Here is an 18,894-nt window from a genome sequence, read left to right as displayed (position 1 = left end):
AGAATATATATATATATATATATATATATATATATATATATATATATATATATATAGACAGGATTTTCTGAAAATTCAGTCCAAGCTTAAAAAAATAAGGCTCAGATCTTTTGGAATCAAATGTTAAGAAAGACTAAAGTGCTTAACACATAATATTTAATAGGTAAAATTAGATTTGAATATGGAAAAAACGGCTTATAGTACAAACCTGGTTTACTGTCAGATACACTAAGATAAAGAACATTCAACCATTCTTAAAATTTCTAAATAAACTCAAAACAATTGGTGAGAGAGGGATATCAAATTAATCTACAATATACAAAATGAATAGGAACTATAAATGATAAATCCTGTATCAAAGATAACTACTGGGATTACGTTCTCCAAATGAGCTACTCATATCTAATATATAATAATGATTCTTTAAGAGACACACACACACACACACACACACACACACACACACACACACACACACACACGTAAAAGACTACACCTTTAGCTTGGAGATTATTCACTTAGACATTTTAATTCATCATGCCATACAGGCTTGAAATTCTATACAAAAAGAGAGGTGTTGCACATTGGAGGTGGAGACTAAACTTTTGGTGTTTAATGCTTCAGTTCTCTGATGTGTACCCAGATCTCAATTACCACTTATCGTGAGCTTATTATTAATAGCCAAAAAAATTACTACAAAGAACTGAAAAATGAAGTTGCACCTTCACTTACAGAATCTAAAAATACTGTCAGTGTTGTGTCAGAAAGCTGCTATCAAGAAAACAAACAAAATGATCACAGAATATAATTACATGACAAAGGTGAACAGGGAATATTAACTTATGTTCTATGATCAGTTCATTCTATTCGGTTGTTTAATGAATCCTAGTTTTATATATGTATGCAGTCAAGAAGAGCGAACACTCATATGAGTGAATACTTTTTACTGATAAAAAAAGCAAATGCTTACATGAGTGAATGAACTTTTTAGTGGTGGTTTTGCTAGAAGCCTTTTGAATGAGATCACATTGCTGCTGGGTAAAGGAATTTGCCTTTATGGGGAGAGGAATGCTCGTTTCTCTTGAGGTAAAAAAAAGGAGGATTGTTTCATTGAAAGTAATTTTCAGCAAAGTCATTTTGCAGGAAGAGGATTCTCTAAAACTGCTCTCTGCAAGCTGACTTGAATCCAATTAGTATTCTTGCTTAAATACCAAATTTCATGATGTCAGATGTTAACTCAGTCCATTTTCTAGAATTTTGTGATACTTTCCCCAAACAAAAGGAAAATAGTGTGCTTAGTGATGCATTTTTAGGCAATGAAACAGCAATCACATAACCACAGAGGCACAGCCAAACAGTTGCTGTTCAGTGGGTGAAACAGTCACTGATGTAGATCATCACATCATCAAACTTTAAGTCATAATTAATCCTTCTGCAGTAAAGATCAAAATAAGGTACTTGTCAACATACTTTTCATTTTTTCACCTGAGTACTGGGGAGCAGACCTGGAATTTTACCTATGCAAATGGATAACTTTAAGTGCAAAGTTTGTACCATAAGGCACATGAGACTACAGTAAAGGGTGTGCTGTGTGTACATGTGTGTGTACATGCTTGTGCATTTTTGTGGAGGAGTCATGTAACAGAAATATTACTGTGCCTGTAGGGTTTCACGGCATCCAAACACACAAGGGGTACTATGACAAAGGATTCAGCATTACACTTATTTAGTGAAAGTACTACTCCATGGAACAAGCTTACTGATGATTTGAGGATTTGAAAACTATACAGGAATTTAAAATAAAATAAGGGTGATGCAAGAAACTCAGAAGACAGACAATAAACTGCACCCTAAGTTTAGGACCTCATCAGCCACAGTTAGCAAATAATTTGGGGGGGAGTAGGGGGCTAACCTGACAGATTTTCAGTCAGATAAGCATTGTCCTTATTTAATATTCAATGAATTGTAGGGCAGTCATTATAACCTAGTCTCATTACATTACATTCTGGTACTACAATAAAATATGCAAAAAATATTGTCTTATTACATAAACATGACTACAAAATCATACTCACTGTGACCATCCTTAGCAACTTACTTCATGTTTTTCTGGCAGAAGTTTTAACAGTTGCTTCAAGATTTCAACATCAAACTTTGTTCTGTCACCATTCCGGATCATGTCTGCCACCTCCTCATTAGGGCTGAAAAAAAAATGGAAAAATATTTCTGTTAACAGATGCTAGAAAATTGGGAGATTAAAACCAAAGCTAAACAATGGTATTTGTACCAACCCAAATTAAAAGCAATACAATGCCAGCAGTAGCTGCAAATTTTATTTCAGTTACAGTAAAGAGCATATATCTATGCAAAGATCACTTTTGACCAATCAACGGAAAGAACCTGAAACCATTGTACTGCCTAGTCAACTGCTTACTAGAAGGCATGCTAAACTGTCATTTAAACAGCAGGCCAAATTCCAGAAAGACTGGGGCAATAAAGCAAGGGCTACTGTATTGATGTCGTCAATACACTGATTCATGTCGACAAACATTCCACTGTAGCATAAAAAATGGGAAGAGGCTCATCAAAACCAGATTAGTCTCCATCTGGAAGCATTGTTCCAACACTGCAAACAGCATGCAGGACTGATCTATTCAGATCAAACAATAATGAGGCACTAACCAGTAGATAACAGTACCAGAGTATGCTGCTTACAAGAATCAATGGATGGTGATATTTCAGTTTGGGGAGGCAGAAGTTACCATGTAGGAGCAGTGGTAGGGAGAAAAAGCAATAATGTTCAAGTCAGAGGCCAAGAAGATTGGTGTGTGTGTGTGTGTGGGGGGGGGACAAGAGGCTAGAGTCCTTCATTGGCTATGCCTTGTGAAAGACATGAATCCAAAAATATGTATTGAAAATGTAGATATAACCCAAGAAAAAGACAGAAAGACATGCCGTTAAACACTGTGAAATAGTATGTAGGCCACAAAAAGCTGTTTGTAATATACTTATTTACGAAGTTTGTTTACCAGGTTAGTGTACTGATCAGAATGGATCAATTTCAGGTACTCTTGATGAATATAATCACAAAACAACTTACAGAAAAAAATATTGCAGAAAACAATTATAATACAATTTCCTGATATAGTCTTTACATGGAAGTTATAAATAAGAATCAGGTTATTCAATATTACATTCCTTTTACAGGCTGAGATAGGAATTCAGCAGTTATATACATAGCATTTACAGACAAAAATAAAAGCCACTATATTATCTAACTTTAGACAGTGAGATACATTGTAAAGTAACAAGTATTCACTGTATACAGTCATAGCCCACTGTATCTGGGAAAAAGACTGCCTTCCTTGATTTCTAAGAGTGGGGGACTACAACGGCCAGAAACCACTGGGCTGCATACATGTTACATTGGCTTTTTGAGCATGTCTATGAAAATGTATTTCTCAGGAGTTAAGGCAGATACTTGGGGATAGAAAAATGAACACCTAGGAAGGCTAAAATTTGCTGTAACAGAACCTCCTGCAAGGTTTGGGGAGTACTATTCTCCGTGTACAAATTATTTTGGAATCCAGCCAAATGTGATGTGCACCTGTCAATTAAGGCACTGCATCAAATTTCAATATTAAGAGCTTCTTAATCTACATAGCAATTATCAACAGCAAACCTGCAACTTACCACCTGAACTGCTTCAAAAATATATTTAAATTAAGGTTCTTCTTTGGATCGAGGAATGTAATCTAGTTGAAAAATGAAGAAAATTACTTTAATCAATATAATAAAAGTTATACAAAATGCACAAACGTTTTAAATGAAGATAAATCATACTTCTTTTGATTCCTTCTTAGCTGTGGCATCCTGTTTTTCTACAGGCGTTGCCAATGGAAGACAAAAACGTTCCTCAATGCTGCTATAATCGGGCTCGACTTCTTCACTGTCACTCTTCAGCGATGCCCATAAAGACTGATTTTCTAAAGCACAAAAAATAACACATTAAAACTTCTGTCCTTTTCAGGAGTGTGTGATTTTAGCATGTGTCAACTCTGAAGGACATTTTGCCATGTGGCTCTTGTACAGCCACGCTTTTGTTTCTTTCTAAATCTCTCTAGGTTTCCCTGATATTGCAGCTATTTGAAACAAAGGAAAACAATAACATTTAAAATTATCACTAATACATATAGTACTTGAAGTGGACTTAATGTTTAAACTCCGCAACCAACAGTTTCAAGATCCAAGGTACTGTTACGTGGTTTGGTAGCAGGTGGAGGTAATGCAACTTAAAGATGAACATGTATAGCTGGTTAGTCTTCTTTTATTACTCTAGTCCACAAAATCTTGAAGTTATAATCATGCCTAGAAAATGGTGCAATGTATTATATAAAGTTTTACAGAATGAGAGTATGAACAGCTAAAACACATTCATTGTGCTAGCCATCTGTTTCTTCTGAAATCATTTTATCAGCAAACAGATTTAAGCCAAAACCAGCTGGAAAAAAAGGAATAATCCAGAAATGTAAAAGCCAACTGTCGCGTTACAGAAATGGTTACCCAGACTTTGCTAGCTATTGTAGTATCTACAGGAAGTATCACTTTTTAAGACACTGACAGACTAATTTTGAAGCATACTAGTCTGCCCAAACACAGTAATTTCCAAGAGCTACACAGTCTCTTAAGGGGATGCTGTAAGCTGGAGGAAGGGGGTATTGCCATTACATACCATATCTGCTTTGAAGTCACTATAACAGATCTAACTTTCTTATTATCTAAAAATAAAATAAAGCAAGACAAACATTTCTATGATTTGTGTAGTCAACCTAAATTCCTAAAACATTATGCATCCAGTGATAAGCCAAGTGACTTGCACGTATGCCTTTCTTTATGATTCAAAATATACTCCATCTCCAAATATAACATCTAAGCTCTATTGCAACAGTTTACCACCAGACCCTTCTGCTATCAGTCTCATCAGTAATATTGGTAGACTGCTTAACTCCTACTGTTATGTATGCAACATTAAAAATTGAATTTACAAACTACGTTTGTTTGTCTTTTTGGCTTTTCCCGGATAGGCGTCGCCACAGCGGAACTCCGGTCGCTAATGATTGGCAGTAGATTTTTATGGTGCCGAGTTTCCAGCCCAATGCCCAACATTCAGCGAAGGCATGCCCATTCATGCATGTCTTTCAGAGGCCACTCGACTGTGGGGAGGACATGCAGACTCCACACAAAAGGCACTCCAGCCAAGAATCGAAAAGAAGAACTTCTTGCTGTGAGGCAACAATGCTACTGCTGTACCACTGCGACTTTGAATTTACAAACAATGTGTATGTTAAAAATTAAATAAACTTCTCCAACCGTCCACTAATGTGTTAGAGACACACCTAGACCCTCTTTACAATAACACTGCAGAGTGCCAATTTCCTTGGTGGCAATAATCTCCCACTTCAAACTTTTATATTATGTCCTGTGTGATCCCTCTTCATAAACCTTGTCACTATTCTCACGCAAGAGGATTGTGAAATACATTTTTACAAAAAGGCAAATAATTCTTCCAGAATGGAACTGAAGAATTACAGAACCACAGTACAGTTCAACACATCTACCATTAATTTTACCATACAGTGCTAGTTTTCAACACTTTAAGGTGAGATAAGGCTGGCAGAAAATTAGAGCAAGATGCATTACCAACAATTAACAAGCAAATAATTCATTCTATAAATGCAGTTAAGTCACAATCTAGAGCACTGTATGCAACTATAATAACCTCATCAACATAATAAAATGGTACCACACAGGCACAACTCAGAAGAGAACAAGAGAAATGGAGCATGATCTGCATCAGAACGTGCCTCTTATGTGCATGCATACGTATTTATGTGCATGTATGCAGGTTTATATGCATCTGCATATACAAATCAAGGCTGTTGGAACATGCATAACTTCAGTAAAGATTGTGAGGTGGGGGTAGTGCCAACAGATGCTAGGACCCCATGCTCAGCAGTAAAAAAAAAATGAAATAAAGCAAAAACAAGTCATGCAGTGCATGAAGCTACACAGCAGTTTGCAGCACATACGGCATTTGTGTGCTTTCTACTGTTTCACACCAGTTTACTGGCGGATGATCAGCCACACAAACTGAAGATAACTTCCTTGTTCGCTGATGTTGCTCTTCCTTAATCCATTACCATGTACTGCTCTTGCTGCTGTGATTGGTGTAGGAGCAGAGTTCACATAATCAGCAGCAGGAGATGTTCAGGCTGGCAGAGACTATGGTTTTGATTTAATTTTAATTTTAAATATGCTCAACATCACCAGCATTTTAGAGAAGTGCTGTATTCTGTATTCACTGGTACTGATGACTTGCTCTTATGTACTTTTTTCCCCTCTTGCTCTCGATTAAGTAGCAGGGCTAACTGCTATGATGGCTAACTGTTGTTCTGCACTGGCGTCTGGTCTTAAGGCTGGAAGTGGTTGCACAGTCTGATTTTTGGCACACTTGCTGAAGTTGCGACTTTTTTGCAAGTCTTGCATTCATTTGGCTCTTCTGCAAATAAGGCAAGTTGAGCAGGATTTTAGATACAAAAAAGCTAGTTACATTTTTAACAGGTTGGCAATACCTTTTTAGCATGTTAATGTCTCAGATTTTGCTTCATATATTTGATTTCTTCTTCATAAAATATGTGATTGGAAAACTGTTGAGGATTACAATAGTTATAAAATAATGCCAGCTATTTGAGTTTCAGACATCATATTCTTCAAGAAACAGATAATAATACAAAAGCTGTTATTCTAGCAACTTTTTAATTGGTATTCCTGAGTACTAAAAATCTGTCCCTGATTTTGGACCTTTGTACCAATTATTCTTTAGTTTTGTCCCATAGCGGATTTTTCCTCATATTTTTGATCTCTTCATTATAAAATTAGTTTTTTTTCTTGCAAATAATTAAGAAGTGCAGTAACTGAATAACAGACATTTGGGTTTCAGACTTCATATATATTTGAAAATGAATACCAATGCATAGCTTGCTTTTCTAGCAACTTTCTAGGCTGTTATTCTAGGAACTTTTTAAGTATATAAAAGCAATATTTAAAATGTTTCTGATGTTGTAAAAATGCTCATATGTATTTTTTCCTTATGCTGTGTACAATTTTGCCAATGCATAATGCATCACAAGAAACAGCTTTTTAGTGATTAGCTAAATATACAATTACTCTAGGTGTCACAGTTTGCCTTGACATGTTCAAATGTTACATCAGAAAGGTTTCAACTTATAATGCATTAAGTAAATATGCTGGTTGTTGCAAGATGTTTTCCCAGTTCACTTTCATGGTGCTGGAAAAAATTAAAATGACTTTGAGAAGGGGAAGTTGGGTAACTTTACTAGTAGTTCAAACTTGATGCCAATCACCCCAGGTATAAATGAAGCTATATGTATTGTTAGTATTCTTAAAATGAAGCCAGCAAGAATACAAATGATTATTCTGGTTTTGCAGTATCTACTACTCTTTTTTTTAATACAAAAATGTTAATCGTTGTATATAACTTTCTGTTTGTAAATGTCAGATGACTATCTTACCACCACGTTTTTTTTACATCAATTTTTTAGCACGATTACTGCATAATTTGAAATGTAATGTTTCACTGAGCTTTGTTTTTTGTTTTCTGAGTAAGTCTTGTTTTTAAGACAAAAGCACTCAAAGCTCCAATAAAGTGAGTACTTTGGCAAGACCACAGAGTGTTTTTTGTTCTTCTTTCTCTTACACTGTGGAGATACTTTTTTTCTTGGTTTTATAAATATTTCTATTCTTCCAGCTTTTTATCTTACCGCCCCTTTGACTGGTATTATATTTTTATTTATTTATTTATTTGAGTTTGTTAACCAGGGTAGAGCACGGATTAAAATGATCAATTCAGTCCGAACCAGACTGTTAATGTTTGGTGTGTGTTATGCTGTCCCTGTGAACATGATGGCAGCAGGAGTTCTGTGAGATAAGCCATTGTCAGGAAGACAATGAAACAAAACATCCCTGAGAGCAGTTATACTTTGCCGTCATGATAAATTAGGTTTCGAGTAAACGATGGGAGTATGAAGTGATGCTTTTCAGGTAAGGAGGGAGAAATTCCTAAAGTCTGAGAGCATGGGTACAGAAACCAGGGTTGTTGCACTGTAGTTTGGTCAGGGAGGTTTGCAGTGTTGGAACAAAGTGGGATTGACTTCTTAAGCTGTAGACAGAAGTTTTAGAGGCAGTTTTGCAGTTGTGAAAGAGATTGGGCTGGTCTAAAAGACCAAACATAGGCAAGACCCTAACAGAAGGACAGCTCTTTGTTTGATAGTCCTTTGCCTTTATCATTAAACAATTCACACCATTTGGCGAGTATGATGAATCTGCATATTTTTGACATGTAACCATTCAACTTTTTCAATGGTTAAGCATAGGGCTAGAGGTATGAATCTACATATTTTGCTGGATAAAGTCTGAAGAGTTTTGGTACCTCTTCCTACGAGATAGCTCAACAAAAATCAAGAAAAGAACAGACGAAAAACAGTCTGGAAATAAAATACAACAAAATAATGAAAAGGCAACAAATCCAACTGTTGGCAGACTCCCAACTCCAGAAAGGAAATCATGCACCAATGATGTTGAATCCACCGTGAACACATTTATTTGTTAAAACCACCATGAACATGTTTATTTAAGCTTACAAATTCATGATTGGATTTTTGTCCATGAAGCAGACTTCATCAGAATGAAATAACAGGGCTGAAACAAGTAACTGATTCCCAATAAAATTAATCATAATGAAAACTTAAAGGCACCCCTTCCAAACACATGAATATAAGACACGTATAACAAAATCATGTATAAAAGACATTGCATAAAATTAAATGAAAAAAAATACTGTTTGAAAAAGCACATTTAAATAGTGTAAAATATTCTTTAATAAACATATTTATAAAATGCATAGTAGGTGGGATATATAAGAATATATGCTTTGAAAAATTCACTAATGTGTAAAAGATTACTAAAAAATACCATACAAATAATACAAAAACAGTTTTGAATCATATTAACAGGGTATTGTTCTCAATGCAAATTGTTAACCCTTTGTCTTTGTTTGTCTTTTCGGCTTTTCCCGGTTAGGGGTTGCCACAGCAGAACTCCAGCCCACTAATGATTGGCAGTAGATTTTTTATGGCGCCGAGTTGCCAACCAGACGCCCAACCTTCAGCGAAGGCACACCCATTCACGCATGTCTTTCGGAGGACACTCAACCACGGGGAGGGCATGCAGACTACACACAGAAGGCACTCCAGCCGTGAATCGAACAGGAGAACCTCTTGCTGTGAAGCAACAATGCTACCGCTGTACCACCGCAGCTTAATGCTGTCTTTGATGCCCAGAAAGTACATTTCATCTAATTTTATTTGCCACATTAATTCTTTTAATTCCATGTAGTCCTTCCTTAAATCTCCCTGTGGGTTAGGGGTTAACTTTTTCTAAAACAGTAAACAAGAAATGCTTGAACCCAAGGCATGATGTTGAATGTCTAAATAGAAAATTGGTCTGATTATGTTTCAAAATGTTGCAGCTGTGCTGTTATATACGTATTTTTTTTTTAACTGTTTCTTTGTCTTGCCAATATAGACAGGACTGGAAGAGCAGATATTCAGGTATACCAGTCCTTTAGTCATACAATTACCATCTTGTGCATACACAATCGATTTTGTCTGGTCGTTAAGTTGTATTTGCTGGCTGTTGAGAATATATCTGCACTGAGCACAGCCATCACATTTTCTAGTTCCCTTATTACTGCTCCTATTTTTCTGACTTGATTCTACAATATTTTTTATACTACTTGCTCTTTTGTATGTAAATGTCTGTCTAGATCCTATAATGTTTTTTAATTTTTCATTGCTGGTTAAAATACACCCAACACTTGTTAATAATGTTCTTAATTAAATGGGAAGCCATGTTGCATTGAAGAACAAGTGCACTGGTAAAATCACTTCTCCGGGCTATAGGATCACTACTGATAGTTCCTGCACCATTATTAGCACCATTCTGTGCAGCCTTGCCATTTACACTATTACTCAAACATTTACTGTGTGGTGTGTTGAAACCTATATCTAGTAATGCTGGATACTTTCCCCCCATTCATTAGAGCTTTCTTCACTAATGTTTTTCACCAAGTGTCAAGAATATTCTCTCAAAAAAAAAAAAAATGTTTTCTAACTTTTTCCTTTCAATATCAAACAGTGTTCTGTCCAATATCATCCTTGCCAAGCTAACAGATTTGCCTTTCACCAAGCTCCTCTTTTGTATAAAAGGGTGTGCACTATTACAGAGTAAATAACCATTGAAGAAAGTTTATGTCAGCAGAAAAGTCATTTGAATTTTTTTATGATGGTAATGTCTAAATAGTTTATTTGGTTCAAGTCAAATTGGTAGGTAAATTTAAAAAAAAACGGGTTGAATGTTTGATGTAATTAATGAACTCTGGGATTGCCAAAGGGTCTCCTAAACACTGAAAGAAGATGTCGTCCAAGAACCTTAGGTAAAGCTTAATATACTTTTGGAATGGAGATCCAAATACAAACTGTCATTCCCAGATCAACATTATTAAATTAGCAAAAAAGGGGGTACACGCTGCCCCCACAGCTACCCCTTTTGTCTGTTTGAAAATCTCTGCATCAAACCAAATGTAGTTGTTTTCCAAGGCAATTTCCATACAGACCATTACCAACCTAACTTGCCAAGGTGTCAAGAAATCAAAATCCAACAGTGCTTCATGAAATGACTTTAATCCTGACTTTTTGGGGATACTTGAGAAAAGATCCACTATATCAATAGTCAGAAAAAATAATATCTTTGTTCCAAATGGTGGGTTTTAGCTTCCTTAAAAAATCCCAGGAGTCTTTAACTATGTAGGTATGAGTTTTGTACAGGTCTAAATGGGGAGTTGTGGAGACTGTGAATTTTTGGAACACAGAACATAACTGGTATTCTTGGATTAGGGTTCTTCAAGAAATTGTATGCATTGAGCGCTAAGGCGTGCTGTAATAAGCCATCTTCTAAACACTGGTCAATTTTAAAATAAGACAAATTGACCTCATTAATCGAGGCAGTAGTGTAAGAACCACTCTCAAATAAAATTTTCAATATCTCCCTTGAGCAGTTAGGTTGTCAAACAACCCCCCCCCCCCACACCTTTGTCAGGTTTCATAATAAGTACATAATGGCTCCTTTTGATCTCATTCAAGAGTCTGTATTCATCCCTTGTCAAGTTATATTTCTTTAACTTCCTACTACCTTGAGCATACTGTCTATAAATATGCTCACAGGTATTAGAAAAAAACGTGGAGGATGGGATCAGGGGTAAGCACAGCAAGGCTTTTTTTCTTTAAATTACAATCATTTGAAGAAACTTTGAGAACTCCCATAATACTGAATTGCAACGTTCAATTTTCTAGTAAATAAGTTGAATTCAATTTAAGTGCTGGTTAAGTTATAAGTAGATGTAGGGACAAAAGTGAACCCCTTTTCAAAAAAGAGAAATATTCATTAGTACATCAGTAATAGCACAACAACTATAACTGTAAATACTGAATTATTTACTTCTACAATTTCAGGATAAGGTTTACGGTACAAGTCATTGAACATGCTTATTTCGGTCTCCACTCTGCCCTCTTCATTCCTTTCTCCCTCCTGCTCTGACCTCTCTTGTAGTACCCCCCCCCCCTCATTTCTGGTTCATTTGAATCATGCTGTTCTTTGGGATGGAGTACGATTTGCTTGCAAGCTTCTCTGATCTCCGGGGGTGAGGAGTGGGGAGGCTCTAAAATGTCCATAAAATCAAAGTTGTTGGGATTGTCAATGCCATTATGTTCATCATCTCTAAAAACATCTTTATTGTTGGGTAAAATATGGTTCACTAGGTTATCTCACCCATTTTTTTCTATACACACAGAGAAAGCTTTTCCAGTTTCATAATCTAATTTATCTCTCACTGACTTCTTATGTTTCCTTATTTTTACTTTATTCACATGTGAATCTACCCTGGTAAAGACATTATATTTCACAACATAAACAGAAAAAAAGCAAATCATTCCTTATCCTTGTATTTAAATGCTCAACTTCTATTTTTAATCATCAATGATAGTCTGGTTAAAGACAAAAACTGTACAAAAACTTTCTTGCTTGGTAAACAATTCAATTAAATCTTGATAAAACTTGGTGCCAGGGTTTACCCCATTAGGGAATTTATATTATCTCAGTCCCTTGGGTACCTTGTGCACCTGAATACACACACTTAAAACAAATTGTCCAATTGTAAACTGCGTAATCTAAACATTTTTTTTAAACAGTATCACCTTTCGATCAGTGATGGTGATGTTCTGCCATTATAGAGAAATCCTAGTTGAGCAAGTCTGTTGAGTTTTGGTATCTCTTCCTATGAGATAACTCAACAAAAAACCCATAGCTGTACCATAATCTTTATTTTCTACTCAAAATATTCCTCTTAATTTTTTTCCTAAATTTTACTAACTGTGAAAAATATAATACTTGCAAAGAATGTTGCCATACCATGGCTAGGATTCCCAGAGGTATGGCAAAACATGATGCTAAACATATGTCCTCATGCCATATTCCAAAATCACTGGCTTCACCAAAAACATTTCAGAGTTTTACATCAGTGAAACCAGCCAACGTACAATCCTGAAGCAATGAAGTAACCCACAAAGTCGTGGGTGGTTCCAATTTTGCAACAGCCCTTCTTTATGAGGGAACTGGTACTGCAAACAGTATATAATGGAAAGCTTGACTTCCTCCAGTACCAAGTCCCACATACAGGTGGAGCTATTCTACTAGTGAAGAGGAACCAAATGTGTGTGTGTGTGTGTGTGTGTGTGTGTGTGTGTGTGTGTGTGTGTGTGTGTGTGTGTGTGTGGGGGGGGTGATGATTGAGGATCATGAGTATACATGGTGATGTGGCATGCAACCCGTCCCTGAACTTCAATGGGAATAGCTTGCACAGTTAAAAATGAACAAAGTAAAGGGTATTCCTCAGTGGAGGAAACCCTTCCTGCATGCCCATTCAATTCAGAGGACACTGAGACATAATGGCCATATAATGTTATGCGTGCATTGCCTCCACCCCACCTGTTATACAGGTAGCACTACAGTGCAGACAGTCTCTTGGACCTACATCTCATCTTGCACAGCACTACTGGTACTGCAGGAAGGCTCAATGCTTGCACTGCATGTACTGCTCTACAGCTGGGGCTGTGGCACCAGGCAGCTTCAGGCAAACTCAGCTGGTTCACAAAGGCCTTGGCAGGAATTGTGCTATGCCAAGAATGGATAAAGAGATTTACTGTAATTAAATGTCTGAAAATCTCATTAACCACTGCTACTGTACTGGGACTCCATTACATTCAGTACCTTGGCAGTGGGAGGTACTGTGTAGGGTATATCCTGCCTGCCTCCTGGTATGATGCAACACCCAGGATGAGGTTGCATTTCAGGATCAGAGGTGCAAAGCAGACCGGTGCAGGCTCTTTGCTATGCTGCCTATATCCTTTTGAAATCCAGCACAACATCTTCTTGAACCCATAATCCTTTTTAACATTCTCCTCCCATATTCTAGATGTCCTACTACAGTTATACTGAACTTCTTAATTTTTCTTCCTCTTCTTTCGACTATGCAATTAAGATATGCTCTTGAATTTTCATCACCAATTTCTGTAGAAACCATTCCCATCATAAATGATAGTAATAATCTTCCTGAAATGCATATAACTTAAAGTAACTCTGATTGCTCAATGTTCAGAGCCCTTTTATCTTCTTTCTTATATAATATGCCCCTCTTTTATAGGGTTCAGGTGTGACTACCAAATTACAGAAAATAAAGTTAGTAAGTTTTACTTCTAAACTTTTCTGGTAGAAGAAACACTAACCTGTAGTAGTCCAATTATCCTAGTAAGACTGACTTTGTCATATGCATTTTATTTATGTTCTAAATTTTTAGCCGTATGTTTGATTTCATTCAGTCTTCCTTTCTAGCCTTCTCAAACTACTTTTACCCTCCAAAATTAAATAAATTTATTTTTCCTTTGTTGACTGGGTTATTCCCACTAAGCTAGTGGCTTCTTTTCAGAGACCCAAGGTGGTATTTTTTCTATAAGGAGAAAGCTGGGCAAGGCATTGGGGAACTTCCCCTTACTCATGATTAGCGCTCACAGGGTACGTGAGTATGTGTGCACATCTCATTCTTAGTACAAAGGGAGCTGTGAGGGCAGTGTGTGAGATGGAAAACCAACAGAAGGAGCAGAGGTGAATGCCAGCTTAGAAAGCAAGTAATGTAGAAGTAGAAGACTCAGAGGAAGCTTTTCAAAAACAGCTGTTTGATTAGATCAAGGAGATAGCTGGAGTAGGGTTACCACCTGTCCCACTTTGCAAGGGACAGTCCCTCTTAGGGCAGTTGTGTCCTGCAAAAAACAATTAAAAAATGGCAGATGTCCTGAGATTTTAGGACAAAAATATGTCCTAAGCTTTCTTTAATAGTTTCATAAAACAATTATGTTTTTATCTGAAGCACCTAAATGTTATATGAAATAGCATAAGCAACTCAAATGCTACAAGAATAAGCTTTTATTTTGGCAAAAAGGTGAAGTTCTATCCTTTGTACTTGTCATGGGTATGTTTTGTCCTGCAAAATCTGGCATTTTTGCAAAAAAATGTCCCACTTTGAGCATTTGAAAAGGTGGCAACTCTAAGCTGGAGAGGAGTGTATAGTTACAACCCCCACTCAGGGGTCTTTGCGGAATTATGCACTGCAAGAAATCATGAACCAAAGTGAGATGGAGAATGAGGTTTCATGGGGGGACATTATGGAAAAAATAAATAAAGGATATATATAGGCAATACTGGAAGGAAGCAGCAGAAAGACAAAGAAAATGTATGCAGAGACAGTAGAAGCTACATGAGAAGGAACCAGAGGATGGAAAAAAAAAAAGAGGACAATGTAAAAAGAAAATCTGTGGTAAGAATACAAAGCAGAAAAGAGAAAGGAACTGAACAGATATTTCTTTATATGTATAAATTACACTGTCCTATATGATTATTAGGACAATGTGATTTTACCTTTGGGTGTAAAAGCACAAGAGGTAAGAGCATTTATTTTGATTAACAAATTGACATTTTGTGATATTTTCTTTGGGACTGTACAAGGTATAGAGAGATTTTTCTGTGAATATGAAAAAGGGCAAAATAACAATCCTTGGAGTGAATACATAATAAAATAATCTTTCTGTAAAAGTAAAAAGAAAGTTCACAAACAGAAAAAGAAACTTTAGAAGAACATTTAAAACATATATGTAAAGAGATAATAGAAATTACAAACTTTTTATGACAATAGGGGTTTATTGACTGGGGCATGAGATTCCAATGTCATTCTGAAAATGGAAATGAAAATAAAGTGCATACAGTCCGAGTATTACAAATATTGAAGGTAACACAATGTGTTGCAAAATACTGGAGACAACCAAAGGCATGTTATTTTTGTGGAAAATGACATTTAGTTAACAGTTGTGAAAAAAGAAATGTTATATATGTGGAAAAACAGTATGCGAACATGAATGCTGTAAATATAAAAAATGGGACATTTATGGATAGACTGTAAAGAAAAAGAAAAGCAGTTAAGTATTATAAATGACAGTAAACAGAAAGAACAAGAAAGGACTGAAGATGAGCTAGAAATAAATAAAACTTCAGAACAATGGGAGAACATTGAAAAATATAATGAGATGAATTAGAGTTAATGATGAAGAAAATATAAGCTGGAAAATGGAAAAAAAATTTAAAGAAGAAAGGGACTGGATAAATCATTTAAAAAAATAAAATTGTTACATATTCTTAAACTGTAAGCACCATTTACATTGTTGTATATTTATGGAGCCCCGGGCCTCCGATGAAAAAGAGCTTTTGCTCAGTTGGACACTCCTGGTCAACAAATGTAAAATAAATAAATAAAATAAAAAATAAATTAGTATAGGATGGTGTCTCCTAAACTAAGAAATAGGAAAAGGAATAATTTAAGAATTCTTACAGTGAATGTTAATAGTATGAAAAAAATTACGATAGTATAATGTGATGCTGATATGATTATCCTGGAGGACATAAGAATTCTGACACATGAAAAAATTACAGACACATAATTATTGCTATATATAGATGTGTATGTGATTAATAAAGAAAAGGTAAATCTATTTTGGAAAATACTGGATTATGCATTTGAAAACATGGATATAATAATTACAAAATACTTCAATAGTGACTTAAAGGGAAATAAAACAAAAATATGTAAAAAAAAAAAAAAGATGATGGAGGTAATAAAATGTGGAAAATTGGCTATATGGAATAATAAAACTCGGACTTACTGGGAGGCAGTTCAAAATCTGAAATAGATATCAGAAGGAAATTGTATAATGGAAGAAGAAACTACGGCAAGAGGTTTATCAGATCATTTGGCAATACAGATGGAAATATATCATAATAAAGAGCATATAAAGTTTAGAAAAGTTATAAAAAGAACAAATGAAAAGGAATGAAATGATAAAAGAAAAAGGGCTTAATTAGTTATAGAAGGATTATATTACTATGAAAGCATTTTATGTTAATTAATCGGAATGGTGGATTGCTATTAAAAGAAAATATAAAGATATTTATTTTGGCAAAATAAAGAAAGAAAAAAGAAAAGCAGGAATATGCTAAAATTTAGAGATGTGATAAATAATTTAGAAAATAGCAGAGGTTACTATGACAACGAATATGAAATTTATGAGAAAAATTATGAAAAAAAATTAGAAAATTATTGAAGAAACAGAGTTTTTTTTTTTTTTTTAACTAGGAAGAAAAGAAGGCGTTTCACTAAGTAAAATAGTGAAGGAGGATAGTACCATAATGAGAGAAATGAAAGATAAATAAGCTAAAATAAGGAAAAGTCAGTAACAAATCATGGAAATTGTTGTAAGACATGTGGAAGAAATATTTAGTAAAATAAGACAGAATATAAACATATGGAAAGTAAAAAAAGTTTTGGAACAAATTAAATAACTTGAAAAAGAGATCACACTTTATGAATTAGAAAACATGGTTAAACAGTTAAATGTAGAATCCGCATCTGGTCTAGATGGTATTGGGTTTGAAATGTACAAAATTCTAGAAAGATAATAGAACAATGATTTAATATGTGTATTCAAAGAATGGTTAAATGAAAGATTAAAATAGAAGGAAATGTCCAGTGGAGTATTAAATGTATATGGAAAAAGGAAGAAGAACCCCTCTGCTCATTTTTACTCATGCTGGCAGTAGGAAAATGTCCAGTCTCTGACAACCCACTGTGTGCAGTCCCAAAGACCTCCCACATTTCAACATACCAACAGATGTGGAAGAGAGTCTAACTCAGCATTTTCTTATACCACAATCATAATCCTAAATATACATGGTCAAATTTATCACTTTATGAAATAACGATGTAATGGTTAAAATCTAAAATTGCTCCAAATGCATTTAGCCCAAATGAATAAAAGCTAAAATTAGACCAAAGGCATAGAAATGATATATACATAGGTCTGGTCTACTTCTAAAGTTCAAACTTTTCACAACTTCAAACCATTTAAATGGAGATCAATGTACAGCGTGGAATGGTATATTTACCATTTTCCTCACCTAGTGTGATCTCAGAGTTAGTATATTTATTTAGCAGGGGATGTGGGTGTACAAGGATGCTTGCCCCCCCTGCAAAAAAAGCTTTTGTTTTTATTTTTTTTTTAATTTAAATTTTGAAGTTTCAAAACTTTGATCTTATGGTCTCGACCATAAGAAATTTGAGGTTGTGAAAGTTTGAAATTTAGAAGTAGGCCCATATACATATATACTTGTATGCAAACACACACACACACATATATATATATATATATATATATATATATATATATATATATATGGGTCTATATTATAACAATGAACAATCAGATGATCCAACGTTATTATAGCAACCCCTAAATCTCAAATACACAAAACGGCGAACAACCAGAACAGCGATTTTTTTCTCCCAGGGGAAAAAAAAAAAAATTCGCTGTTCCCAAAAAAAACACTAAAAGTGAAAGGCATCACCCCGCCCCTACTTAAACATACCAACTTCGAGATCACACTACAGTGGAGGAAATGGCCTGGGAAAAAAATTCGCTGTTCCAGGCCGTTCACTATTTTGCCGGTTCAACACTTAATGTTTGAACTAACAGTGTTCGATCACCTGATCGTTCCCTGAACTGAAGTAGACCCTATATATATATATATATATATATATATATATATATATATATATATACACATATATATATATATATATATATATATATATATATACACATATACATATACACACACACACACACACACACACACACACACAGTATTTACATATATGTACACATATACATACACACACACACACACACATATATGTGTGTGGATTCACTTTATAATCTTTGAATTTCAGTATCCTGAGACTATAAAGCAGAACATTCACAATATCAAAACCCCAAAAGCGTGAAATTCAAAATCGCGACTTTTAAATATACCCTCCACCACAAAAACACGCATACACCTTCCTCCCCACACTATAACAAACCAACAAAACACACACACACACAACAGAAATACACACACCTACCCTACATATAAGCAAGCCCCCCTGCACACCCCACACCCCCACTACTTATACTAACTCTGCGGTCACACTAAAAAGACAAAGACACTAAACCCACCACTATATACTCTATATTCCCCTTGCACAAACACACACACATCACA

General features: G+C 35.2%; 1 protein-coding gene across 6 annotated transcripts in view; it reads right to left on the bottom strand.

The window, feature by feature from the left end:
* INF2 (inverted formin 2) overlaps positions 1–18,894 on the bottom strand; it is a 735,156-nt gene that overhangs the window by 330,310 nt on the left and 385,952 nt on the right. For all 6 annotated transcript variants that reach the window (XM_044074343.1, XM_044074344.1, XM_044074342.1 and 3 more), the window contains 3 exons: positions 3,844–3,986; positions 3,694–3,755; positions 2,099–2,201 (listed from right to left, as the gene is read on the bottom strand). In XM_044074343.1, coding sequence (XP_043930278.1) covers positions 2,099–2,201; positions 3,694–3,755; positions 3,844–3,986 — 308 coding nt within the window. The remainder of the gene's footprint in view (positions 1–2,098; positions 2,202–3,693; positions 3,756–3,843; positions 3,987–18,894) is intronic.

This window comes from Protopterus annectens, chromosome 6.part0, assembly GCF_019279795.1.
Source record: "Protopterus annectens isolate FY-2018-M chromosome 6.part0, PAN1.0, whole genome shotgun sequence".
In the NCBI taxonomy this organism is placed as follows: Eukaryota; Metazoa; Chordata; order Ceratodontiformes; family Protopteridae; genus Protopterus; species Protopterus annectens.
Note: the sequence above shows the minus strand (reverse complement) of the source record. Positions and strands in the feature narration are given on the sequence as shown.